General features: G+C 39.1%; 2 protein-coding genes across 6 annotated transcripts; both read left to right on the top strand.

The window, feature by feature from the left end:
- Positions 1-523: 523 nt before the first annotated feature.
- bib (big brain) lies at positions 524-20,916 on the top strand. The gene is made up of 4 exons (XM_046623649.2): positions 524-1,398; positions 2,689-2,815; positions 17,272-17,467; positions 19,572-20,916. The coding sequence occupies exons 1-4, from the start codon at positions 1,083-1,085 to the stop codon at positions 20,742-20,744; spliced, it is 1,812 nt and encodes a 603-aa protein (XP_046479605.1). The 5' UTR covers positions 524-1,082; the 3' UTR covers positions 20,745-20,916.
- Positions 20,917-23,599: 2,683 nt separating this feature from the next.
- On the top strand, positions 23,600-27,461 carry LOC124217700 (protein FAM8A1). 5 transcript variants are annotated; one of them, XM_046623656.2, is made up of 6 exons: positions 23,600-23,709; positions 24,267-24,516; positions 24,681-24,839; positions 25,784-25,904; positions 26,020-26,149; positions 26,435-27,461. In XM_046623656.2, exons 2-6 carry the CDS (start codon positions 24,306-24,308, stop codon positions 26,777-26,779), a joined length of 966 nt encoding a protein of 321 aa, XP_046479612.1. In that variant the 5' UTR covers positions 23,600-23,709; positions 24,267-24,305; the 3' UTR covers positions 26,780-27,461. The 5 variants fall into 5 exon arrangements, with proteins under 5 accessions (XP_046479612.1, XP_046479611.1, XP_046479608.1 ...); XM_046623655.2 differs by having other exon boundaries at positions 23,681-23,745; XM_046623652.2 differs by lacking the exon at positions 23,600-23,709 and adding an exon at positions 23,757-24,055.
- The last annotated feature ends 4 nt before the right edge of the window (positions 27,462-27,465 follow it).

The following is a 27,465-nucleotide window of genomic DNA, read 5'->3' as shown; positions in this document are numbered from 1 at the left end:
TATTTTAATAAAATCAATTTGATTTTTTGATTTCAGATGACCCAGCGATGAGTTACAACCGTCACCGCAAAACAACATTTTTCTCGAGACGTCTCCGAAGATTTGCTGCCAACGGCTTAGTTTTTAATATATTCCACTGACATTTTCAGAAAATATTCTTGAAACGTTACTCTACAATACTGTAATCAGTTAATATAAAATAAATTGCCTGTATCTTGTGGAAAAATGTATAAAGAAGTGTCTTTTTTTTCACCGAATTAACGATACCCCTCCCCTTAATACCAAGATTTTAACCAACTCTTTATCAAGTTTGACCTCTTGGGTCGCCCCCCCAGTCCTGCAACAGTATTCTTACAGGATGGCCATCATCGACGAGACGAGGGTGTGCGACGGGGGCGAACCGAGGGATGAAAAGGAGTGGGAACAGGGGCACCGAATCCTTGGAGTGGGGGCGTCTCGACGGCTCGAAGGCTCGGTTTACTTGTTTCGCCGCCACCGATTTGATCTTCACTCGAGAACGCGTTGCCGCTGGGGCAACATCGAGGCAACGGGGGCCAGGCTGACTTGGGCTTGAAAGCACATCGCTGTCCGGCTATACGTACAGGATAAATTTTTCACAAACGTGGATAAGAGTGAATGAACCGCGTGGATAAATACAATCATCGGGCTGCTCGTGGGAAGATTTTTTTTTTTCGAATTCTCGAGAAACTTAAACCTTCGTATAAAATTATATTACGGGAAACTTTTGTTCGTTGATTCGAATTAACGGTATTACTCTAAATCGGTACAATTATCGAAAGTCTAACTCGAATAACAAAATAAACAATACCCTGAGCTATATTATTCGTGTGGTATAAACATTGAAAATTAATTAAATTAACCGCAAGTGAAGGCGTAACAATAAAAAAAACGATAAAAGAAGAAGAAAAAAATAAATAAAAATGACGCGTGATACGCGATAGTGTCGAAAATTAATAACAATCATCTAAAATTTCTATATTATCATAGTTTACCGATAAAGTGAATACCTGTAAGAAAATTGTATCATTTTTAAAGTGATCTCTCGCAGACTATAATTTATCATGACCACCGCAACCCTTCCACGGGAGCTGGACGCCCATATAGTAACATTATTCGAAAGAATATCGGCGCTCCGAGATAATGCGAGCGAAAATTCTGTCGAAAGAAGGCCACCGATGTCGGTGGAGGCGAGGAGTCTTGAGCTTTGGCGAGCCGTGGCCATCGAATGTTTCGCAACTTCCATCCTTGCTTTGGTCGTACCTGGCGCCGTTGCACCTTCCCTGATAGAACCCAGTACCCGTTTGTCCGCATTGGCAGTCTCTATTGCTACAGGGCTTGCGATGGCCTCGATTTGTTTGATCTTCGGACACATAAGTGGTAAGACAAGAATATATGTGCCGACAATTTATTATCTGAAATCAAATTTAACCATCTTCTTTTTGCCTCTCTAACTTCCTGAAAAGAGATAGATAGATAGATAGACGAATGGACGGATAGATAGATATACATATAGACGGACGGATAGATGGATGGATATAGAGATAGATGCAGGCTTTGTATTAGCCAAGGAGATAATTCCGTAAAAAGTAGAAAGGTAAACGTTAAGCGTAAAGTAACTTATGAATAACTAGCAGCTACTGCATACACTGGTATAAATTATTATGGGAGAGGTTAGATGAAGCAGCTCAGGTAAAATAATATTCTGCAAATTGTGAATTAATTAAAACGAAACTAGCGTGAGGTGATATTGATTCAACATGAAGCAAGGGATACGACTTACTTTGAAATCATTTTCCCGCTCAACCCGTACAGCCTAAATATCTATTGATCGAAGAGTTCCCAGTTAGATTAACATTAAAATAACTTCAGAGGTATCCGACTATCCTTATAAATAATTTTCCAACACACCGTCGTGTTGAATATTTTTGGTTCGTATTAAATATCGAGCTTAGTGTACAACGATCCTCAATGTTCTAAAATTGATTGATCGATGTATGCGTTTCTTGTACTGGGTACGGTGGAACAGTAACCGCTGTATGATCGATGCATGGATAAATAATTCTCATGGTCCATATTTAAATTTATCACCGATACATCTGTAATCCGTATAATCTTTAAACGATCTACGTGCGAATCGAAATCGCGAATACGTTAAACGGAGCGTCCAGCCAGTAAAACAATGCCGTGACGTTAAATGCGGCTTCATGCTGAACACTGTAGATTATTTGATACCCTCTCTAACAATGCCACTTGTGGTCGCCCCTATGCCGGCGCTCAATTGGCTTGTTAACTAGATAAAGCAGACAGTATACGTGGTATACTTATGTATACGCTCACCTACTGAACTCGCTACACTATCCGACATTCATTTAGGTATATAATATATGTATACACCAGAATTCACGTGTATAGAAGTATGCAACAAGCTTGGGTTGGGTAAATGCCTGAGCATCGATTTTTATGATTCAACTTATGGGTTATTAGTAATATTTTCTGATTATTAATCACTACATTAAATAGTTGTTCATACCGTATTTTATTGTTATTCTATAGATATTTAAACCGTTGTTACAATGGTACCCATTGGACCAAAATTTTGCAGTGACTAGAAAAACTGATATTTTTCTCAGTGTACCATAAACACCGGTAATTGTTAATGTTTTACAGGAGGTCACGTCAATCCAGCAGTATCGATATCTTTCGCGTTGTCCAGACGGATCTCACCGCTACGTGCCGCACTGTATTTGGCAGCACAGTGTGGGGGTGGAATAGCAGGTGCTGCGATACTTCAAAGGTAAGCTTTATATTATACGTACCTGCACGAAGCTTTTTTTCCACTCCACTCCTTCGTTCGTCTCGCATTGTTTTCGCTTGATCAGAGGAGAAAACCTTTACACAACTACCAGGATGTTGAACGCCCGGAAATGTCGCTCCAGGTTCTCAGGGATATCCTTCGGGACGAATAGTTCTTATGTAAGGACCTTTTTGGATTGCTCAGTAATCGTGCACACACACAAATTTGTTTTCTCATTTTTCTCATCTTCATCTGGGAATATCACTGCACGGTTATGCAATTCACAATCCAGCGAGAAAATGCGAATATATATATATATATATATATAATAAATGGTAGTCGGTTTGGTGTGAAAAAAATTTAGCGCCAGGTGGTCGCCGATTAATTTTGAGCACCCGTAAAGGATGAGAACTGTATCGACGAAGTCAAGGTATTCGGCATATGCGTATCGGCGTATTACATCTTGTTCGAAAGGCAGAGAGTTTAAACGACAGCTGCGCGAGACATGAAACTTGAGAACTTCGCAGCAAGTAGCTGCACCGTACTTCGCTTTACAAGTCTGCTCTGCCTTTTATTGAAGCGTGCACCATTCTTGAATGGCCTCAAGTTTTTCAGACAATTTGTTGGTTTCATGCCTTGCTTTTTTTAAAGAACATCGCGTCACTTACCACGTACTAAAATTATATTCGATTCGTACCTTACAACTGTAAAGTTACTTTATGGAAATTTTGAGACGTGTGATTTATAAAAATCTTTAAACTATTCTAATCACGGAAGTATACTGAAGACTAAGTGGTAAATAGATTTTGCAAGGAGTTTCGTTATTCAGTTGCCAATAATTATTTGCCACAACATAATAAACCCAAACTCGAATCCGATCCAAAATGACAAGTTCCCGTCTTGGATAGTAAGCGAGTAGAGGTTCCCTGAAAATCTCAAATCTCTATCTGTATCCGTTTCGGAATTAATCGAATCCATCTGACGAACGGTAGGAGAAACTAACTGATCGAAAATGTGATTTCATATTTTACCTCACACGTACGTGAATGTGCTATTTTTTAAAATCACGAAAAATAGTGTTTAATTTTGTTTGGAAGTCCAGGAGTTGTTCATAACACAAAAGCCGATTAGGACCGATACAAAGAGCCCGGGGAAGAAAACGAATAAACACTTCCAATTACCTTGCATTGTTGCAAGCATATAAATGTAATGAATTTTTTTGTTTTGAACAACGTATGCCGTGTTACGGTCATTCTACAAATGTCAAGTGAAACAAGACCGTTCAGCAAACACCGTCAGTAGCTGAATCCGTTATTGTCACATCCAAGTCGAAGCCCTTGCCACGTCGTACGGTTTTACGAAAGGCACGAGCCAATCTTTGCCACAAAGCGCCTCAGACACCGGGCAACAATTTGTTTCGACCACGGTCGAGCGTCTTTACCGGTTTCCTGAACTGAAAAAGGACCGACTGTGGCCTGAAACAAAAAGGCCCACCTCTGTGTGACCGCGTCGTCGAAAAGAGCAGAACAAAATTGAGAGCCGTGCGCAGAGGAATGAAAGAGCGTAAAGAAAAAAATGAAGAAAGAAGGAGATAAGCGCCTTCGTAAGCAAGGGTTGAGGGTGACGAGAATAGAGAGGATCGAGAAAACGGTGCCCAGGCAGGTAATTGGAAGGCCGAGCACCGAGGATCTGGTTGAGGAACACCTGCCTCTTGGCTCTTGGGTCGTCAACGTGGCCACCGCCTCGCTTTGCAGCTGCCGCAGATGTTTCGTATGGACCAAAAAGGAAGACGTGCGAGATTGTGGGACGGAGATAGCGAGCGCGGCGATGCGAGAGAGGAGAGAAGAGCACAGCGTTCGGAAGGAGGCTTTATTAAGAGAGGATAGATACCTACTTCGGGGAGCAGATGTTCCGAAGTTTCGTTTGCGGAGGAGTTCGGCTTGAGGCGGCCCCGTTGACATATGCGTACACCACGGGCCTTACGGCCCCTGCTGTATCCATGCCCGCAGACAAACAAACACTTCTTGGATATATACAGATAAGAATGCTCTTCGGGACTCTTGAACAAATCAGTGAGATCATGTCCGATGCTCGCAGACGGACTTGTGAAAGCTTTTGAAGGTGACTGAAGTACAAATCCATCAAGTTTTATCGAAAGCCTAACTCGCTGCTGACACTGACTGAATGAGATTCGATGGGTAGCTCTTTTTGTGCAGTAATTTGGTAGTTTCAATCGAAACTACAAGTCCGTGAGAAATTTTAATCTTCGTATAAGCTACCGCGTTGTTCTAGAATTTTTCGAAAATTGGTTTATTGCAATTGTGAAATCTTCATAACGTGGCGATCGAGAACCACTGGACGGCAAAGCCAGGTGGAACAGGTAGCCAAAATTTGTGAAGCGCATCTTGAAATAGAGTGAATCGAAGAACGGGAAAACGGTCGGGCAAATCACAAAGAACTTTGGAATTCGGTAAATCTTTTCTACAGCGACGCAATTCGTTACGGTCCCATTTCTAGTTTCTTAAAATTTTTCACCTTTCACGTTTCTTTGTACACGAATCTCTAACACAATCGTACCGTTATCGGATTTTTTTTTTCTCTTCATCTGTTTCACTCTGTGATTATTATTACAGTTTTTAAAACCGCCATGAAAGTTCAGGTTTTCACACATTTTTATAAAGATGACTATAATTTTTTTTCTCCCTCCGCTTGTTCTCTGAATATAACATTAATCTTAAATACACGACGAGTTTTCCTGTAAAGTTGAAAAATTCCTGTGAAATTATTCATTCTTAATGGCTTTACCTACCAAGAAACTCGGGTACGGTATTTTACACCCCTCGCCTGACGCATACCTTCCATGAAAGAAAACACGTCCCCAGATTCTACAAAACCTAAACGAAAGGAAGGCTCCCGGATCTCATATCGTGGGCTTTGCCCGTACGGCAAGCTACTTTCATATTGAACGACGAATCCTCAGGATGCATACACCAGATTCGAATGAACGGTTCGGTACCATTTCAATATGAGGACATTTTAAGCCCCCTAATGTTGGGACTGCGCCGCAGGCGGCTGAAGATTACGCTTTTCCATTACGGACGAGCGTCTTTCACCCAGCCAGCCATAAAGTTTGTTGCTTCTTATGAAGATCCCCACGGAAGCTCGGCACCGTAAATATTTAGAAAAATGTGACACGTCTGCAGGGTCTCTTAACGAATTATAACAACCGACCCCGTGTAACGTCTTGTGTGAAACGTGGGAACAAGTTGGATATTCGGTTTAATTAAATTAATTAAACACATTAAATTTCCTGTTCGAGCTGACTTCCTGTCACAAACCGCCGAGGAATGCTACCGAAAACCTAATCCCAGATCAACAGTGACGTCCTGTTTAGTACATAGTAAGAGGGATGTTGAACAAAACTTTTGCCCACTTGGTGGCTCTGCGGTCAGTGGCTCTTTTTTATATACGAACTTGGAAATGTTTGCTTAAACTGATTTTAACCAACGTCCCAAAATAAAATGGAACGAAAGAAATATGAAACAACCAAAAGATTACGGTTTATTCAATCACTTTTCACTGTTTCATATCAACAAACAAAAATGCGACGTTGTGAACAGTAAACGTATTTGTTGATGAATTGGACACGTAGCAACAAAAATTTACAATCTTAATATTGCGCTATTCAATTTGCAGATTTGTATTTCTGTTAAAGATCTAGCACTTGCATTTCCTGGCACTTCTGTTGTCAAAACATTCAGTATTTCATTTTCTCAAATTTCCTACAGCTTAGAAATAACATCAACGCCGTTCAACTTTCCCATTTTAACAAAACACAAGATCCCTGGTATATAATACGCGTCCTTTGGAATGCGTGCGGCGAACCTATAGACACAGGAATAGCTCCACAGGTAGCCCTTCGTACCTACGGTACTTTAATCGTAAGGCGGTATGACGAACTTTATCTTCCGACGAATCGCGAAACTTAATGCAGCCGATGGTAATCTCTGCACGACCGCAGGATGCGCTTTGTTTAAATAGTCATTGCACACTGGGTGTTCGGAAAAGTGATCTGCACACTTGGCTAAAGACAGTTAAACGCGGACATTATTCAGAAATTTTCACACTCGTCACACACTGGGAGAAATTTTTATTTCCGGTTACCGCTCCGTCCTTAACTGTTCTCGTTTTTTACCACAGTCAGAAAATATTGCTCTAGGTAGAAAATGAAAATTAGTTTTGTAGCTGTCACCGAAAAGTCTAGTATATGTGTTACTATTTTTTCTCACTACGATCACTGCTACTATATTTTCGTGGTAACTGTTGCGAAAATTTAATGCTCGTGCAACAATAAATTGACGCTAAAGCCTTATTTAACTAAAAAAGTAGAGTAAACCTCGTAAACTGATTTTGCGTTGCAATTACCAAAAAAGGATCGATAATAGAGCAAAATAGTTTCGTGTATCTTTCGTGTATTTTTCTAAAAATAAGAACCATCGAAGCAGGCAATGATTAATGCTGAGGTTGAGTTAGTTCTATTATCTATTCCAAAAAAATTAAGCTCCAACATCTATATCGCCGTTTCCCCTTGAAAATTGAGAGAAATGTTACACATCGCATGCTTACCTGCGCCACGGTATTTTTACTAGGCTTTTGGGGGTCTCTACGAGGGAATGCGATCTCACATCAATGTAGCACGTATACAAACGCGTATGATCCATACCTATACGTTGAAAGATCCGTGGGTACGAAGGTGGGCACAAAAGCATGATACCGGAAGTGACCCAAGGGGTGGTTTTGCGTTCACTTCCGGTTCGCCACGCGCACCGCGTGTGTCTTGTCTACGTCAGACCACCTGCTTCCTTACAGCTGTTTCCTGAGGGCATCGGAACCACATGAGCATACGAAAATACATTGCTGATTCCTCAATTATCCGAGAGCTCCTTTCGCGACTTTTTCCTGGTTTCTGAAGCCAAAGATCTGTGCGAAATTTTTTTAAGAATCTCATTAACGTGAACATCAGACTGTTCCAAATTATAGTAGCGTTGATTTCTTTTTTTTTTGCTTTTTTTCTCATATCACTTGAACCAGATTTGAACTTTTGTTATTATTTCTGTAAAAATAGACCCGAGATGTTAAAAATTATCTTACCCCCAAAACAAGGCGAATTGTCATTGTTTCATTTTTTGAAGATCGTGTTTTCGTTAGGGGTTCATTTCGCCCGGTCCTCCCCTATATTCATTTCAGTTTTTCGCGGAATTTAAAAAAATAATCGTGTAGTACTTGAACTGATTTCATTTTAATATGAATAATAACGTATTAGCTTTCGCAAATCTTGATAGGTGAGTTTCAGTCCACCGTTTTTAACAAGATGTATCGATCGTCGTAAGTTTGCTAATATCTGGTTACTGGTAGCTCCGAAGTGAAAAGATCTCTACAATCGCTTTTGACAATAATTTAACTATCTTCGCGATTATATTCATCAAAGACCATAGTCACGATTACTTAAAAAATAAAAAAAAAAATTAAAAAAAAAAAAAAAAAAACCACGAGGAAACTGGAATAAGTGTGTTTTTGACGCGTAATTTAACCAGGAAGAAAACACATGCTGCAAGAGATACCTTTTAAACTTGAGCTAAAAAGGATATACTGTGTGATGATTTTTTGTGCGACAAGAATCAATGTACATACGTTGTTCCAGCAGGAAGAAAAATATTGTTCTACTTTTGATCAAGGTGGTCTCGAACGTAAATCACCATTACAATCTTGTAACGTAACCACAGATTCGGACCTTTTTTGCCTGGCTCGGTAATCCCGGAATGGCACTGACAATCGCCGCATATAAAGACATCACTGTAAATTTTGCACGGGCTGTTAGCCTCGGGCCTTTATTCATTTATTTTGCGATTTATGTGTTTACCCTTATGGTTATTCGCGGCACGTAGAAATCCCAAATCAACCCTTGGAGCAGCCGGAGAACAATACCAGATCACACCCCCCTGAAATACAAGTGTACAGTGTAGCTTTTCCACACTCAAACTTAACAACCGACCGCTAAAATCGCCGCAACAGATGCAGCTTTTTTAGGGTGTCATCCCCGGGGAACGAGGGCGATGCTTTGCGGTCGTCCGGTTAACTAGAGTATTGTTCGATTATTATTTCGGTACATATCGCGCACTTGTTACCTTTTTGTCTGCTCATATGGCGCGCGCGTGTGCCGCTGTCGATCCTGTGTGTATGGCACCTCTTCTCTTCTCTTCTCCTTCGAGAAGCGTTATCGGGACGTTCAGGCTTGACAAAGTGTTCCAACCATTCAAAAGAGAAGGTGCCCTCATTTTCTCACGAATCGTTGCTAATGCTGAATTTTTTGCATCCTGAACGAGGTTTCCCATTAAATGTTCCGTCGAGGATTCGTTTCGAATCGTTTTTCATATTCCGATAAAAAAGTGACTAGTTCGCATTGATTACATTCGAACTTAAGAATTAAATAACATCAAGTCTGGTTTCATTTGGTTTCGAAAGAACGCAATGCATCCGGAGATATTGCTGCAGGCAATGATTCCGAAGAGTATTTTTTTTCAAACTTTCTAAAGCCCTGCTTTATCCATATTATTTTTACCTCGCTGACAATGGCGATGAATTTTTCCTCCTCTTGATATTCGTGGAATTTTTTAATTTTACTGGGAAAATGTATCCTCTTGAGAAACTTTTTTGTGACACCGATTACATGCTCCGGAACCCATCGATAAATATCGCATAATGCAGGTTCATAAGGATCTAAGAGCTATAAATTTGACCAAATTGTACAGTCTTTCAATCGAGAGATTGTAGACAGGTTCGCTGGAGATAATTTAAATAATTGTAGCCCGGATTCTCTCAGGTCTGTATCCGACGTACAATTAGGGTGCAATTATCGGTCACGGTATTAACCCCTGAAAGATGGTTGTACCTTGTGACGCTATTCTTCTGGACCCGCAGTCAAAACTATGGCTCGGTTTTTTGCCTTTTTTTTTTTTTTTACCACCGCTGCCGAGGTACAGTCGAAGATTAGCCGTGATCCTGCGTCTAGTAAGTCGGAACATGTGGCGTTCTGGCGTCGTTAAGTCGGCACGAAAAACTAACCCCCCCTTAAAACGAAAAAGGAATAAGAAAAAAAAGGAAAAGCGTAGAGATATCTTCGTACACGAAAGGTCTAAAATTACAGTTTGACGTCGAGAGCTAGCAGGATGCCAACAGATGGTTGCGACCACGTGTTGTAGCTTGGTTCTTAAGAATCTTCCCTCGAACGTACGAAGGTGCCGGTTTTTTTTTTTTCTCTCCTCTTCCCTCGCCTTTCTTGCGCCTTTTTCACCCTGCTTTGATTGGACGCACACGACCAAAGCGTGGCTCCTATTGGCCCGGTCTTCACGACCCAGCATCGAAAACATCTGCTGACCTGCACCGATTCCCCTGCAGACTAACAGGGAGACCCTTCTTTGGTCTCGGTGTTGCGGTACTACGGCTAAGAATATTATTTATGGGACCCGAAAAGACCCTTTGTAATAATCGCTCCGTGCTCGCGTGTTTCCAAAGGAATATAGGCTTCTATATTCCATTTTCACCGTACCTCGAAGATTTCTTTTGTGCAACATGTGGCCGGCACGTGTTTTCTACGGCTATGGACAATCGCATAACGCGGCATGGAACGTATCTTCGGAACCCGAGGGAGTGCTGAACGATGGGTGAGGACCTCCTGCAGCTGCGAGGGTCATCCTTGGGTTGCTACCGAGGGTCGGTGTAACATTTCTTTATTGTCAATCCTCTCAATCGCCAAAGTTTCATCATTTCGAAAGTCCTGCTTGTAAAATCTTTTCCGAGATTGTTCACGTCTTAGATTGTGCTATCCAAAGTTGCTTGGATTCATTTCTACGTCAAAATAGGGAAGCTGTTTCATTTGTCTTCACCGTTATTGGCCTGGCTAGAAAATTTCAACCGGTTTTTTTTTTCTGTATTCCTATCTTTTACTGAAATCGGTCAGGCCGAATCATCCTTAAGATGCATCAGGTACTATGCAGCATAGACAATGAAAAACATTTCTCACTTTTTCTCACATCCCTTGTCATCTTCATTTGCATTGCAATAATATACCATTGGTGCTTGCCAAATCTAGAATAACTCAAAGTGATAAATAACCATTGTTGATTTGGTAATATAACAGACGTTATTTTTCTAACAATCATTTTGACAATATCGATTTCTACCAAAAATCATGTTTACCATGTCAATGTGTCCGAGTTCCCATTGTGGAGTAAAATTTTATACAGAAGAGTAATCGTAACTACCGTAGAAATTGACCATCCCTAAAATTCCCTGCAGAGTGTAATACTGGATCCTGTGGGAAACTCGGTGTTCTCTCACGGTTTACAGAACGCAGTCAAGTTCTGGGGGATTCAATTTTTCTTGAATCGAGCTGCAGTGATGATAGAGATGCAAGATGCGTCGTGATTCAATGAATCTCGAAGCAATCTTAGAAATCTACCAGATTTTTAACAATTTTAAAGCAAGTTCAAATGAGACATCAACATCTGGTACTACACTTTTTTCTATTCACAAAGATATTTTTGAAGCTTACGAAGACAAAAATTTGAGGACTACTAAACGCACGACAAACTTGCGATAGAATTGACAAAAAGTATCTATTTTCGGCCAATTAATTACCTCCTTAAAACATACTTCCTGTTCTCTTCGTTTGCTCTACCGCGTTACTCGTAGGTCACAAGACGCAGGTCGTATTATAGCCGGCCAAGACGTGCGTGAAAACGGAATACAATTCACCGTGCAAACTGGTTTCACAGTGGGTAAACATGTGCGGCGCAACGTGTATTTTACATCATATTAAAACACCGTGGCACGGATCGAACCGTGCCGGTAAAAAGAAAGCACGCAGCCTTTTAACAATAAGAGGTCCAGCAGGAAGCGGGGGCGGGGAATTCGAGGCGGCGAAGAAAAGGGACTGCAGAACCGATTGCGAGCTGGACAGAGAGGAAACGAGAAGAGAAATGACCCCGTTTCATCGCGCCGCATCTGAAAGTTCCCATATCAAGTCTCTCAGGGTGGTTGGGGGGCGCGGCTTACCCTTCATTTACCCCATATTATCCCACCCTTAAATTTACAATGGAATCAGGTTGATTCCATATCATCCAGTTCAACATGTGCGCCCCGTGTTTTTCGCCCTCGAGAGCAGGCAGGCTCTGGGATCGTGGTCTATCATCGTCGAGTCCCGGCGGGGCTGGCGAACGGCACAGTATCAATAGCTCGTTAAACGTTGCCGCGACGGGGAGAAAATAAGGGAGACTCGCCACTCGGTCCTTCAATTGAAATTTATTTAAAACTTATCGCTCGAACGGTGCGCCGATTCCGTCGCTAGCCTGGGGAGAATAGAAATCGTTACACTGCGGCACAGGTTGCGTGAGCTCTCACGTCAAGTGTTTCCCATTCTATCTCGTTCAATTTTTCAGAGAATTTTTTTTGATTTTTTTTTTCTTCCTCTCTCAATTGATACAGATTTCAACGACCCTGCAGCCAAGTTCTGTCCGGTTCATTATGTTTTCAATTATTATTATTGATTTTAGACAGTTTTTTCTTTGGGTACGATGTAGCCACAACGTACCGCGTGTTTCGGCGGTTCGACCGCCTTAATTTTTCACGCAAAGTATAATACGTCAGAAGAAAAGACGCGATTTCTTTCATTCGTAAGAAACGTACATTTTTCTTTTAAACAAGTTATAGGATATTCCTTCGAATATTCGATCGTGTTCAAAAGTGAGGGCGTCTTTTAGTCTGACTATAATTGATATTTCCGGTTTCATCCGACATTGAGCGATGAACGAACACGTACATTCGAGCGAAGGAAAACTGAATTGTTGAAAACAATTAGAAGACGTTTGAATATTTTTTTATATACTTCAGTATTCCGATAAATTTATAGAGATTCTATGCAGAAAAAAATGTGTATCTTACAAACTCGAGTAAAAAAAATTTTGCCCATATATTAAAATTTCCCGAAAGTACACGAAGTAGTTGTAGCGGGGTACGCGATGTATTATTCGAAGGGCACAAAAAGGTTTTCTCTCCTGTATTGTTAAATTTCTCTATCGTGGTTTTTTTTTGTTTTTTTTTTTATGGTGTATTATACGGTTTTTACAGCAGCATTCACGCAAGAGGATTACTTAGGGTACCTAAGAATATCCCGGGGGTAATCAAGTTCTCGCAAATCGGGAAAAATCCGCTTATCATCGGGTGACTGTGCCCAAATCCTATGTACCACGCTAGCATCGGATGTAGGGAAAAAAGTAAACCACAGAGAAATAAATCGTAGAAATAGTGAGCGCAAAAAATGCTCGCATAGGGTTCGTCTCCCTATTTCTCACTTTTCCAACGATTACGATCGGGATACTTCCTACCGTTTAAACACTTGATCTCAATTGTTCAGGCATGATCTGCATTTCTGATTTCATCAATTTGGTGCGTCACGTTAGAGCAGACTAAAGTGCGAGAGAGAAACGGAGACTCTCACATTTGCATAATACGTGAGAACGATAGGGGCTTTTAACTCGGACAAAGCTCTAAAGGCCTAATACGAGCTGTGAGCACTTGTCGACGTTCCACGCAGATTTTGTCATACTTCGATGGGAATTAGGGATGGATTAAATTCCGATTACTTACGTTCCGCTGCCAATTTACGATCAATTGATCGATCCAAGCCGTTTATGAAATCATTGGACACCCCTTGTGAAAAATTCATTTCTCCTCGATGGGAAAAAGTCATTACAATTGTAGGTGGTTAGTGAATTATACAATATTTTATGATCGCGGTCGAGAACAGTTTTCAAATAGAAATTTTAAATACTGAGGTACGTTTCATTTAACTTCAGTCTTTTTCGAAAAGATATTTCAAGAACTAGAAATTTTTCGAATGCTGCTTAACATATTTATTCGGGTCATTCAATTGAAACTTGTTATAACTTTTCCTGCTTAGACGAAAAGCAATCGATTTCCGTAGCATCAACACCGAGAACGTAACGAATCATTGTGAACAAAGATGCACAAAATTTATACTCTTATGTGATTAAAAATTTTTGTCATATTATTCAGCACAAGATTCTAACGAACAAGAGAAAATAAAATAACTTCGGTTTAATCGTCAATTCAAGCAAAAACAATAACAGCGGATCGGTGAAGACAGTGTCAACATCAATACCGGCGATGAACTAATCGTATTAGGATATCACGATCAGGGAGCCTTTAACCAGCATTCAAAGATTACTTATCGTTTCGAAGGAAACTAATCACCATAGAAATTCAACAGCGATATTGTAACATGACTGTAGATCATTGAAAAAAATATAAAATTAGTCACAGCTTCTATAGCTACGTAATTGAATTGCAGCCAATTTGGTCTTGGGCTGCTGACAAAATGTTTATTACGTGACTTCAAATCCTTAGTCTAATTGCGATCCAGGAGAGCCCTAATTATAGTCGCAGAGTACAACAGTGGCGAACAGGTTGTACGACCCGTTAGAATTCAGGCAATCCCTTTGGCGCTTTGAGAAGCGTTCGACAAACAGCCGGAGGTCTCGAATCCTTAATTAATATGCGCATCCAATTTCCTTCTTATTGGCCTGTTCCTTCGGAGATTAATTTTATGCAAGGGCTACTATCAAAGGTTCAAAAGTACCGTCTCAGTTATTTATTACCTTTCGATACACGGAACGGGCATGCGCACTTCCAATTTTAAAACCGAAACTCATTTCCGCTTTCGGCCAACGTAGCATAGAATGTATTATAATATCAGTATTTCCGTAATGTTGTGTCTGAGAATTTGGAATTAAGGAGAAACATTACAAACAACGATTAATTCCTCGTTGTAAGAATGTCGAGCGATTGTTATTAATTTAACTACTTTGACAATTAAGAACGAGCATTCTGGCATAAAAATAGTTTTTTGCTTTGTAGAATAGATGAAATTGTTTAAAGATTTTCAAAGAAACGAGCTTTGTTACGTGCGACGAATAGATTAATACTCTATTCTTCAAAGTTTCGATTGTCACGAAATCAATTTTTTTTTCTTCACATAAATCGATTTAACATGAGTTTGCCAGAATCGCAGTAAAAATGAAATAAGCCGTGAATTCAGTTAGTACCAAAAGGAAAAAAATGTAAATTCCTCGATCCGCTGCTTCATGGTCTTTGTTTCCGTAACTCCGTACAAAATATGTACACGTCGTATTTCTACAGTAGAAATAAAGTAACCGATGTTCTTATCATTTGTACACTTAATTACTTCAAAGAACTTCCGATGAATTCTCACACCAATATAGAGACATTTTTTTATAAATCACGTTTACGATAATGAAAATTTACATATTCATACTCATACCTAGAGCTGAATTAATTTTCATATTGTACGGGTCAGACGGCGCTTGTGACCCTGTATTATGTTCAAACAATCTCCGGTTGCACTCACCCATGCGCATGCCCATTTATTCCTATAAACTACATGCGAACCGACGTCTGTCAAGAGAGGCTGGCCAATGCACCGGCTAATATAAATATTACACCACAGGGACCTCCACCCCTGCATCGGGGCTGATATCTGTCACGTGAAAGACGGCAGGGGGTGAAAAATTTCAATGGGGTACGGGAATACCCTTTTACTTTGCCATTGCTACACCTATTATTGCGGTTTTGTAACCGTCGTAGGATGAATCGGACGCAACGTACAATCTAGTGAAAAGTAAACCATCACAAGGGACGAGTGTTCGACTTAAACCACATTCGGTGTAAAACAAGACCTTCAATTTATATTACAGCGAAATCAATTCACCCAAAATCAACGATTCTTATTAATTTTATTACGTGACCGTCGCACATTGACTAAAGATCTCTCTCAAAGTACAAGAGTAATAAAATAATGATCGTTATATCGAATGGCTCACATCCAACTATATTGTGAAGTTGCAAAGAAATCGGCCGTCAAACGTGAGCCCATCAGGCATCTCGGGTTTCGGAAGAACTATCCGTACATAATTATGCAAAGAACCCGCATCTCAAGATCGTGTTCAATTTATACAACACGTATATACATCCGTATAAGACGCTACGCAAAGCTTGCAGGATTCATTCTCTCGGCCCAGACACGGCTTCTCAACTTTGGGTTATTACGAGAGAGAAATAAGTCAAACTACGATACGAAGTTTTTAAGTTTACAAGAATTTAAACTTCTATTTTCCGTAAAGTTTTTTCGGCAAATTCGAAATTTCGCAATTTCTTCTTTTTTTTTTTGTCTTTTGCGATCTTCATTTAAAATATTAAGTTACACCTGTACGGTGTTTCAACGTCAACGGATAAATATGAGTTCTTAAAATGTAAACTATGACGTTCAATAGTACAAAAAAACTTATTCGAGTGTTTGGAGATCAGCATATTCTTCTATTTACAATTAGCTAGATCGACTCAACGACATTCAGATTTGTACCTGCCACTGAATCCTTCAGGCCTCAATTTTACCTACCGCCCCTTGTGTAAGGCTTCGTTATGGTTTGTTTAGTACAAAACTATGGAATTTTTTTTCTACTAATCGTTAATTTCTGACGCTCCACAATTACCCAATTTCAGTTTTCAAAAGGAACCACGTGACTATAGTGCAATGATGATTTTAAATGACATAAAAATTTGTATTTCTAACGTGAAAAATTGCTCTCCTTGTCACCTAAAAATATATCAAATTACGTGAAAATGATGATGTGAATAAATTTTAAAACAATTGACGGAGTTGGCGAGCGATTATTAAATAGAATGGTTTCTATGGAATTCTCAACTTCATTACGGATTCTGGTTTTAATTGAATGACCTATCATAACCGTTCCAATAACTCGAAGATTTCCTCAACATGTTTATACAAATCATTTTCTTAATTCTATCATGATCTTTATTATTTTCGTCGTTTTCTCAAACCTTACGATCCCAAGGCGCAAAAGGTTGAGGAACACTGACTCGGAGTGCAGAGTCTGTCGAGAAAAACACTTACTTTGATTGTTCCACTTTCATTTGCTGCAGATGTAACATGCATAGCTCTTACCGAAGTTGAAGTTACGTATCGTTAATGTAACGATACATATTTCGGAAAAATCCTTATTTCGCAATTTCAGGATTGTCTCGAATTTAGTGAACCGTAATAAAGCATTAGACATACATGCTTTTCCAACTCGACTCGTTCAAAATCATCGAGTAGTTGGAAAATTGTGATTTATTCTTGAATTTTAGGGCTGAAGTGCAAATAATCGATCGATCGTAGACATCAATTGATTGTTTTCACAGAACAATTAGTCGAAATGTGATATTGTGATATATTTTTGATATTTTTGATACTCCGGAAGAATAATTTTCTTATACGAGATATCGTTAAATTGTTTCAGCGTGTCACCGGATAGTCTGAAGTCGCAAGGATGGATTACCGGCTCCATCCAAAAACTTCTGGTGGAATTGGCACTCTCTGCCTTGGTTGTTTTGGCCCATTTCGCTGCTGATACTCCTCGGGGACTTCCGGCATCTGTTTCCTCGAAACCTGCTATGGTTCTTGCCGCAACCTACACAACTGCTACATTGGTTTCGGTAATTGTATACATTTTTTCATTGCTTTGTCGTCTTCAATTTTCGGTTATTGCAACTTCTTCGTGCTCCTCTCGAACCCGTTAGTATTATAAGGTAAACTTCAATCGAAGTGCACGAAGATTTATTAAACTTGAATATGAATTTCAATTGATAAAAACAGTAATTAACATTTGCACAGGCATTGTACAACAACTAAACTTTCATGGGCAAAAAATTAACAGAATCGTTAAAAAATCGATTGTTATAAAAAATACACTTACACTACTTTTCATTCGTCCTTTGTAAGTTCATTGTCAACTGTACTGAATTTTGCTGTAACTCTGTACATACGTTGCATTGGATGAAAGAATTTGTACTTAAATTTAGTTACGTGAGTTACGTCCATAATAACTATATATATGTCCCCCCTTCGTAACGTGGAATATTTTTGGTACCACCTGTCGAGAGGGATGGAAGGTCAGCATTCCTACCTGTTCTCACCTGTGGCGCGGTGATAAAACAAAATATAAAAATAAAACCAAGGAGAACAGCACGGTACAACTGAACAGTTTCTGATTTCCTAGAAGGCGGATAAGTTTTTTTTTTTAATAAGGTTGTTCTATCAGAGAACAGTAAATTTATCTTCTTAATTAAATACTTCTGCATTTATATACGTATATCATACATTCGAAGTGATAAAAATTTCGCATCGTATGCATAGGTATCTGGTATCAGGGTCTAACGGTTGGCTAAAAATCGTCTAAAAAGTTTGTATTCACGGGTTACGCACTGATGTTGTAACAAAGCATGCAGCTGATGCTACAAATTGGCTTGAACTGTGCGAGCAGAGCGCCTCGTTCCAACAAAAAAAATCAGCATTCCAGAGCCAATTAATTTGTTGCTCACTTTAGCTTATTCAGCATTCGTGCAATAGTTTCACTGTGGATTAAATGCTGGAATTGTATTATTATCATATTATACGACGAAATTTCACGGTAGTCCGAAATTTTTGCGTACCTTACCCGAAAGTGATCCATTTTACACGACCCGACACAGAGAATTTCAGTACCCGCACACCCCTACTGGTCCATAATAAAATTACTTATTATATGAAAGAATTCCAGAGTATATTTTTAGATGAGCCTCTAGTCTGATTTTTTGAGATTAGAACCTTCAGAATTCATAATTCCAGACGGCTACGAAATTGTTCTTCAAGTCCGAAATTTTCAAAGATCTCTGGTCAATTTAGAAATCCCGGTATTTTTGGCGAAGTGAAAACAGCTGTGATTAAAACTTTCAAAAATTCGGCAAATTTGACAAACCCAAGATTTTCGAGGAACTCGGGATTTTCAGGTAACTCGAGATATTTGAGTACCCGCAGTTTTCGGGTAATCCAAAATTTTCGAGTACCCGAAATTTTCAGGTACCCGACCCGAAAGTAAACCATTTTACCCAAGTCGACCCATCCCGAAGAATTTCAGTACCCGTACACACCTAAATTATATCGGTATGTCTGAAAGACGTGAAATCTATTAGTGACTCGTCACCTATATCGCCACAAATCATTGTCACGCAATATCAATTTTCCTGCAACTAACATCAGGAGCTCGACGTAATGAAATATTGAAAAAAATCTCATCATTTTGCAAAATGTGATCATGTATATACATTTGGACGGTTCAGAAAAAGCCCGTTTTTAAATTTCACTCCTCTCCGGGAGTCTTGTCCTATTCACTAAAAAATAGCTCACGTGAAAAGGCTGGGCTGAAAAAAATTTCTTACTACTGCCGCAACGACGATGAAATTTCGATATGTGATTTTTGAAATTCCCGAAAATAGCCTTTTTCCAAATTTCAACGTAGTTGAGACAGTATTAAACAATTTTCTTTTACCCAGCCTTTCCGCGTGAGCTATTTTTTTCGTGAAAAAGTACAAGAATCTCGGAGAAGAGCGAAATCTAAACAAGAGGCCCCTTTCTGAACCACCCTAATGTACGTCTACCTAACTAATTTACTAGCTTGAAACCGAGTCTCACGCTTCATGTTATAACTACTTGTTTTTTGTCCTTCATTCGCATCAAAATTTTATTCCGCTCTAATCTTTGTGTCATTCCTTTTCGTTACAGAGACCCTACCTAAACCCAGCTCGTGCCTTGGGGGTAGCCTTCTTGAGGAACGTCTGGAGTGATCATTACGTATACTGGGTGGGACCGATTTCCGGCGGTGCAGTAGCAGCCTTACTGCACGAATACGTGCTGAGTCCGAAACGGTCAAAAAGTTCCCAGGAAAGCGACGACGGTGACGATTCCTCCGTGCGATCGGACGAGGACCCGTATGATGAATTGGACAAGGCAACGGGTCCAAAGTTTCCCAGCGTCTACGCAACCTACAGGCCCATCGCCGGGGCCCCATCCTCGATTTACAGCGCTCCACCGACGGCCATTGATCGCGTCGAATCAATTTACGGCGGGACGAAATCGCTGTACTGTAAGTCCCCGCCGTTGACCCGGGCTAATTTGAACAGATCTCAGAGCGTGTACGCAAAATCTACCTCGGGACCCAGAGATGGTCTGGTCATTCCGAAACCTGGGCCGTTGATGCCTGCCCAGAGTCTCTACCCCATGAGAATCGGACAGAGTTCGCAAGGGCCAAGGGAGACTGTGCAAACACAGAGTCAGAATCACAACAGCACTAATCAGAACATGCAGAATCAACTGCAGCAATGCACTCAGAGCATTTATGGTATAAGGGGAATTTCAACCAGCATTAGCGCCCGAGAGAATGGAATCTACGGCGTCTCGACCACGTCTAGTGTTTACGGAAGGGCCCCTGCACCCCCTCCGGGAACGCAGAATATCCAACAAACTGGTAATGCCCAAAATTCTACCCCAAATCATGGCGCTACCGGCTTGGGAGTGCAGGGAAATCCCGGTAACGGTCAAAATTCTGGGCAGACCGTACAAAATCGGGGGCAACATGGGCACCAAAACTCTCCGCCCAGCGTGATTTCTTCGGCCCAAAATCACCCCGCAGGGCACGCAAACAGCCCGTTGGCGACCAGCTCGGAGAACGGAGGAAATCCGAGGAGACCGGAAAGCATGTACGGGCATGTTTCTAGGCGCAGCGAAGACTCGGCTTACGGAAGCTATCAGGGCTCCGCGAGAGGGAATTATGGGAAGGCTCCCGGTCCTCCTGGACCATCGCAGTACAGGGGCGAAAGGCCCAGTCCGGGACCACTGCAACAGAATCAAAGTCAACAGAGCAATTTTCAAAGGAATTCACCGAATCCATCGTACTGATCGAACTTAAATTTGAGCAGACGATAAATGTCACTTGAGCTCGTACACGTGTGGACATTGATCCTGAGACGGCTAGTTTTTCGGCCGAGTTGATTATGTTGGTAAGGCAGATTCGGCCCCTGCGGCCGGCTGACGGTGGCACTGCAGGCCCAATCTGCATTACCAACGCAATCGAACCGGGCGAAAAACTAGCCGTCTCAGAATTAATGCCCATACGTGTACATGCATACGTCATGACTAGGCGTGTGCAAATAGTTCGAAATCATGAATAATTCGACACAAACCAAATAATGACATGAAACGGATAATTCAAGTCTTCAAGTAATTAACTTTTTTTTAAATTACAACTGTCTGGTCCCCTTAAGACGATGCTATGCTCGGTTTTTACCGGCCAGCAAAAATCTGTTACTTGTTGTGAATATTATCAACGATTACGTATCACTGACGGGAAAATCCCGCAGATATCGCAATTGTACTTCCAATGCCGAACAAAAATATCGGACAATTTCTTTGTTCCATGCGAGGATAACGCCAGAAAACGCATTCCTATACTTAATGATAATTCGATTACGGGAATACATTTTCTAGCATTATTGTTATCTAAAACCGCAGCATCCTTTTAAGAGTCAACCATCCCCGTGATTTTTGCGGACTGAATACTTGGTTATTACGAGTACAGTTTATTCGAAGGGGAAATTATACCTTTCTCTATACTCGTGGTATTGTTGTTTTTAAGCCTGGAATAGCGTTCAATGATTTAAGGGCTGTTAATCGCCGAACAACCGGAATGCTATCGCACTCGTATCAGCGGTAGCCGGCTTATAATATTATCAGTGAATAAATATGTAACTCAGATGTTAACGGAATATCAGTATTAGATAATTTGTGTATATTTTTGTGCAACTTACATTGAATTTCCAGTCGAAAAGAAATTCGACAGACAGCACCTTTTATTCGACTAAGTATTTTCTAAACGAGGAAAAAATATATAGACTCTAAGATTTAAACCGGGTAATTCGAACTGTTCGAATAATTAGAATCACTGAAATAATTCGAACTATTCTAATTATTCAATTGCTGGAATATTTTATTCCATTCGACCGCTATTCGCATAGCCATAATAATGACTCTGAACGCACTGCCGTTGAACTGAACCTCATTATGTGTAGTTACGTATATCGGATATTCCATTATGAATATTCTAAAGTTTCTGTCGGATATTTCAGAAATGTGTGTACGGCCACCGACTCTTACTTTCATCAATCATCGGATAAATTTGTTTTGCAGACCTAAACCCAGGTTAGTGCAGATTTTTATTTGGATTATTTTTTTTTTTTTTTAATTTCTAGCTTGAGAGTACTCAAATTAAATGTAATCTTCGTTTTTAGTTATATACAGTATAAATGTATAGTATAATTCGCGGTAGCAACGTCGTTTAGGAATGTAAGTAAAACACGAAACGTCAGATTTAGAACATAATTTTTAAATAATAATATTCCATATATGTACATATGAAGACCAGATGTTCGATTATAACGATGAAGAACAAGAATTTCATTAGTATATAATCGTATGGGAAATTTGTGGATTACACTGTATGCATACGTTTTCAAAAGAAGCGTCATATTTGCTATATTACCATTGGAGATTAATTTTAGTCAATGAATATGGTTGGCAAAATAGAATTAATTTGCAACGATGTATTATACTTTGTGAGTTTTATGTAGGACTTGGCAAAGCGTTTTATTTCGTGCTCATTGATGAGTCCGTCTTGTTTTCCTCTAATAGTGGGAAACATGACAAGAAATTCTGGAATTATCTGTCATTGGTATTTTAACAATTTTTTTGATTAGTACTCTTAATTGGTACACGGGAAGTCAGTACCTCCTACGTTAGCGGCCGTCAGCAGGGGAGATTTTCATAATTAAATGATTCATTGAATCTGCTGAAAATCGAGTGAGGCTAATTATAGATAACAATAAATATAAAATTGTGTAAGTACTCTATGCGAATGCCACGCGAATAGTAATGGTATGCTGATCCATCATAGACAGTAAGAAAAAATATTCCTGAATGCCATCCTTGGTACATACTTCACTGTAAGAATTAATTAATGGACGGAATATCGTTAAAAGTGTAAGACTCAGATGATGGGACTGACAGGGCTCAGTATTTAACATTAATATATTGAGTATTTTTTGTAGAAAAATTGTCTTACCATTACATATTATTATAATAACTGTCTATTTGTACGTAAGGAAAATTGGCGTCTAGTTTAAAAATATCTGTGCAAAATACGTGATTTTCATTTATTATAACTTATAAGCTGCAAACTCGATCAGACGTACATAGATATTATTGTAGTGATTAGGCTTTGTATATATCTTTTGTATTTATTATTTTTTATGTTATTATAGTATGTGTCGTAGTTGACAGGTGTTTTAAAATAAATTAATAATAACATTAATAATCATGGATCACCATTACGTTTATTGCACAGGATGATTATTCTTATTCTTTGACACCTTTTCCATTTCCATGGGTACACAACGATATATGTTTATTAAGCATCAGGGTGTCTAATTACTTACTATCCAGTTTCTAAAAAAAGGTGTTAAGGTGAACATAACAGTAAATTTAATTTTTTTCAAGTATACTGATAACGTTACATACACCAGAGGCACTGAAAATGGTGCCTCAGAAAAACGAAAGTGAAACAAATACGAAAATCATCTGAATAAGTAAAGAGAAATAACAGTCTTCACTCAATTAATTATTCCCAACCGTCATTGTCTTATAAATTAAAGAATAAAAAAATATTATTCAAACATCTGCTTGGAAGTGAGGAAAAACAACGTTGATGCGTGCAAATGTGCACAATTGAAATGCTGTATTTTACAAACTCCGGCATTCTCTGGCGCATGCGGACTAGAATAATTCAATTTAACGCACTGCGTCATTGAACGTAAGTTACTGGTTTTATATTGCTCCATGTTACTAGGTATGTACAATTTCCTAAATAGCCAGTGCTTAACCACGGTCTAACCCTAGCTTACGCTCGAAATATTCCGAAGTTGTACCAAGTTCCAACACGTGCCGATTCGTAACAAGTCTGATCATCAATTCGTTTTCCGAATTCGCACATGCGTGACAGTAAATTCTATTCTAAACACAAGAGTTTGTTGGGACATGACAACGCAGCGGTGACAATAGTCATCAGGAACAGAATAAGAAGGCTGGCAAGTCTTTATATAGTATTCGCCCCAAGATTCTTACCTGATGATGCTACTTTAAGCTCCGTCTGTAACTCTGTAATTGTACCTTCAATCCGGTATTCATCCTTCTGGAGCTACAATCGCATTGGTGCATTTTCGCATAAAACTGTTGTGATTGGTTAAAACTTTCTGTACATGGAGATTCAACCGTGCGATGAAGACTTTATAGTCAATGCCATTTACGTCAATGCGATGTGATTCTCAATTAGCCGTTTCGTATCTGATCGTCATTTCGTTTTTACTCCAGTGCGAGTTACTTTTCACGCGAACCAATAAAAGAACAACGATGCTGGAAGACGAGAATAAATCGTCCGAGGATAGAAATCCAAATGAAAGTGCAACCCAACCTCAAAATACACAGACGTCAGCTGTCAAAGAGAGATCCGAATATTTTGAGAAATTGGAAAAATGGCTGCAGGAGGCGTACGTCTGTCAGAGTGTAGCGGCAATGTTTCCCTACTACGTAATGTCAACGCAAATGTTGAACCCTACCACTGGTATGAATTAGAAATCAAATATCGGCTTCAACTTTTCGTCCGCTTGCTAGTTGTAATTGCATATAATGATTGTTGCTAGCTAGTCTCAACTGTTCAATTTCAGTTTGTTGAATTTAAGTTCAGATACTTGAAAACATTCGTGGATCTATGTTTATTTGCATCAGGTGTCAATCCATTCCAGCAAGTACCAAGCAACGCTGGTTTTGCAACAGCGTCAAATGTACAAGCCAATGCTGACGTAAACAGTCCTGAAACTAACGAAGGTCTCAGACTAAGGAGACCTCCAGATACTGCCGGAATACCACGACCGCCTGGAGCCGAAGGTAGAAGGTCATAAAAATAACTCCTGTGTTCTTCAATTATTAACACAGGTTCAGCCTGCATTTGATTTCATTACAGAACAAAACTCCTGCATCAGGTCAGACTAAGTCATCCGCTGGGAGGAAGAAGGTGTTGTTTCGGTAACTAGAAATTGGTTTTATAAAAATTGATCTTGAAACATCATCTTTTTCAAATTGAAGCTGAAACAACATGTTTTTCACGGCAAAGCTGAAACAACATCTTTTTCACAGCCAAGCCTAAACAACACCTTTTTTATGATAAAGCCAAAACAACACCTTCTTCCTCCCAGCCGATGAAATGTGGTACAAATGTTTGGCAACAAATTTTATTGATCATGCTGGTCTACCGAGATGAATTTTTCTCACATATTCTGCCTGTATACAATATTTGTAGAAATAGTCTGCAGACATTTATAAATTCATTCCTCTCCGCTTAGTAACAAAGATGTTCAGCTAAACTTCCTGTGAATTTACAATTTTCTTCCATAAAATCTGTTTTTTTTTTAACTACCATTTCTCCATCTGATTCATCTAAATCATCTTTGTTTTCTATTCAAATATTGCTGCAAAAAACTAATTTCTATATTTCACCGTTCTTCAAATAGGTCCAATATCGATTATGATAAACTAGTTATCGGTGGAAAAGGATATCTAATACATTTTATTAAAAATTCATTGCTTCAATTACCAACATATTTAATTTCTTTGAAATTTTAATAAAAAATGACACATCAATTTCATAAGATTTAAAGAGAAGAAAATGAGAAATGTTCATGAAAATGTAATCTACAAGTCTGTTTACGATTCTGATACATTGTAAAAAGTGATTAAGATGCAGTAATTTTGAGACATCTATCATGCATGTCATACTCATTCCGTTGGTTTGACGGTATTTGTTGAAAGGAACAATAAATCTTCACTTGCAGGTTTTGAATATCGTATACCGCCACTTTGGAAACGATTTTTTGCAGAGTTCATTGACTTCATGGTACTATTCTTTCTTAAACTTTCCATTACATTTATTGCCGTCGACTTTTTCGATTTTATGTAAGTCACAACTATAAACACTAGGGCTTCGGAGTAGTTATGCTTCTCAGGAGCCCTCAGAATACTCAGAATTTCAAATTTCAATCAGCAAACAATTGTTCCTTGATTTTTTCAGAGACATAGAACGATACGATTTAGACATGATACAGAAAAATCTTCGTATTGATTACGAAATGGCTCTAGAAATGACATCTGGAATACTGATCTTGGAGTTAATTCATCGCATCATTGTGTGCATTTTCGAGGTAACTATCTCTTCGTACTTTTCATTTCTCTGTCAGCAAATTAAATATTACAACTGTACAGTCGGCCCTTCTTATGTTATAACTAAAATAGTTTGAGACGATCTCAGCGATCAGACAATTTGAAATGAAACATGCTTCCTTTTTAAAGGTCCATTATTTATAGACGTATCTAAAAGAATCAGTAGCATCTGCAAAATAGGGTATCAGCTTCTTAGAAACTGGGGGGTTAGTAATAACGAAAGAAGAAAAATACCAGCGCAATTTTTAATGTTGATAACCTTGTAGGCACTCTGGCTTCAGCATGGTATAAATGGCTGCATAGGTGGAGCTACACCAGGTAAAATTGTAATGGGATTGCGTGTGGTACAGTGTCGAAATGTAACGCCCATAGAAAGACCTGATGGTTCTGATTTAGTATTCATCACCCCTGGTACAGATCTAGGATTTCCATTATCTCTTGGTCGATCGATAGTGAAGAATTTGATCTTAGCATTTCTGTTTCCTATTTCCTTTGCCCTGTTTTTCTTCAGGTTCAACAGAACTGGTTACGATCTTGTTTGTAACTCAATTGTGATCGAATGTCCTTATAGAGATAGAGCAAATAACAGAGCTCGGCAACAGCAACAGTAATCGATCGTGACTACTCAAAGTTTGATTAATTCTATGGCAGGATATAAATAATGGAAGCTGAAATATTCTGCTGTAGAAAACTGTTTATAATACTTAAATGCTTTGTTTAATTATTTTTTTCTCTAGTACCTTGTCAATGCGTACTATCTACCCAAGGTTCACACCTGCATATTGCATATATGTAAATATGTAATAAAATTTATAATTAAGCTATTATATAAATTACCATACACCATGTTGTGCATAAACCTACAAAATGAATGTATTCATTTCATTGTGACCAAATGAACCATCGTTACTGATTGAGTAAAAAGTGTAATAAAAGGAATTTATTTTGCTATACTACTTTAACTCATTGCGAATATCTGTATTTTGTACTATTGACATTGAATTTTAAACTACCACATAATGTAAACATCTTACTTTTATGTATGTGATAAAATTATAAAGCGGGAAATTATATTTCTATGTACATACATATATTCGTTAGTACATATATACGTTCAGTCAACTTTTTTCATTCAAATTTGTGAATTAAAATTCATGATTTTCTCAAAGTTTCAGGTTTTTCTTTCTGTTTTGAATATTGGGAATCCCGCATAGAATAAGAAAGTGTATAAGCTAAGACTGAAGCTGTAATATATTATGTTGTAAAAATGAATAAGAATTCCTGTATAATGCATTTA

This window comes from Neodiprion pinetum, chromosome 4, assembly GCF_021155775.2.
Source record: "Neodiprion pinetum isolate iyNeoPine1 chromosome 4, iyNeoPine1.2, whole genome shotgun sequence".
Taxonomy (NCBI): Eukaryota; Metazoa; Arthropoda; class Insecta; order Hymenoptera; family Diprionidae; genus Neodiprion; species Neodiprion pinetum.
This window is presented reverse-complemented; position numbering and strand designations above follow the sequence as displayed.

Bases quoted from the DNA above. Each gene is read 5' to 3' on its own strand.
- LOC124217700 (XM_046623652.2), top strand. From the start codon at position 23,888: ATGCGTGACAGTAAATTCTATTCTAAACACAAGAGTTTGTTGGGACAT. The intron at 24,517-24,680 runs GTATGAATTAGA...TATTTGCATCAG, and splicing joins AATGTTGAACCCTACCACTG to GTGTCAATCCATTCCAGCAA. The intron at 24,840-25,783 runs GTAGAAGGTCAT...CTTCACTTGCAG, and splicing joins ACGACCGCCTGGAGCCGAAG to GTTTTGAATATCGTATACCG.
- bib (XM_046623649.2), top strand. From the start codon at position 1,083: ATGACCACCGCAACCCTTCCACGGGAGCTGGACGCCCATATAGTAACA. The intron at 2,816-17,271 runs GTAAGCTTTATA...AAATTGTTTCAG, and splicing joins GGTGCTGCGATACTTCAAAG to CGTGTCACCGGATAGTCTGA. The intron at 17,468-19,571 runs GTAATTGTATAC...TTTTCGTTACAG, and splicing joins CAACTGCTACATTGGTTTCG to AGACCCTACCTAAACCCAGC.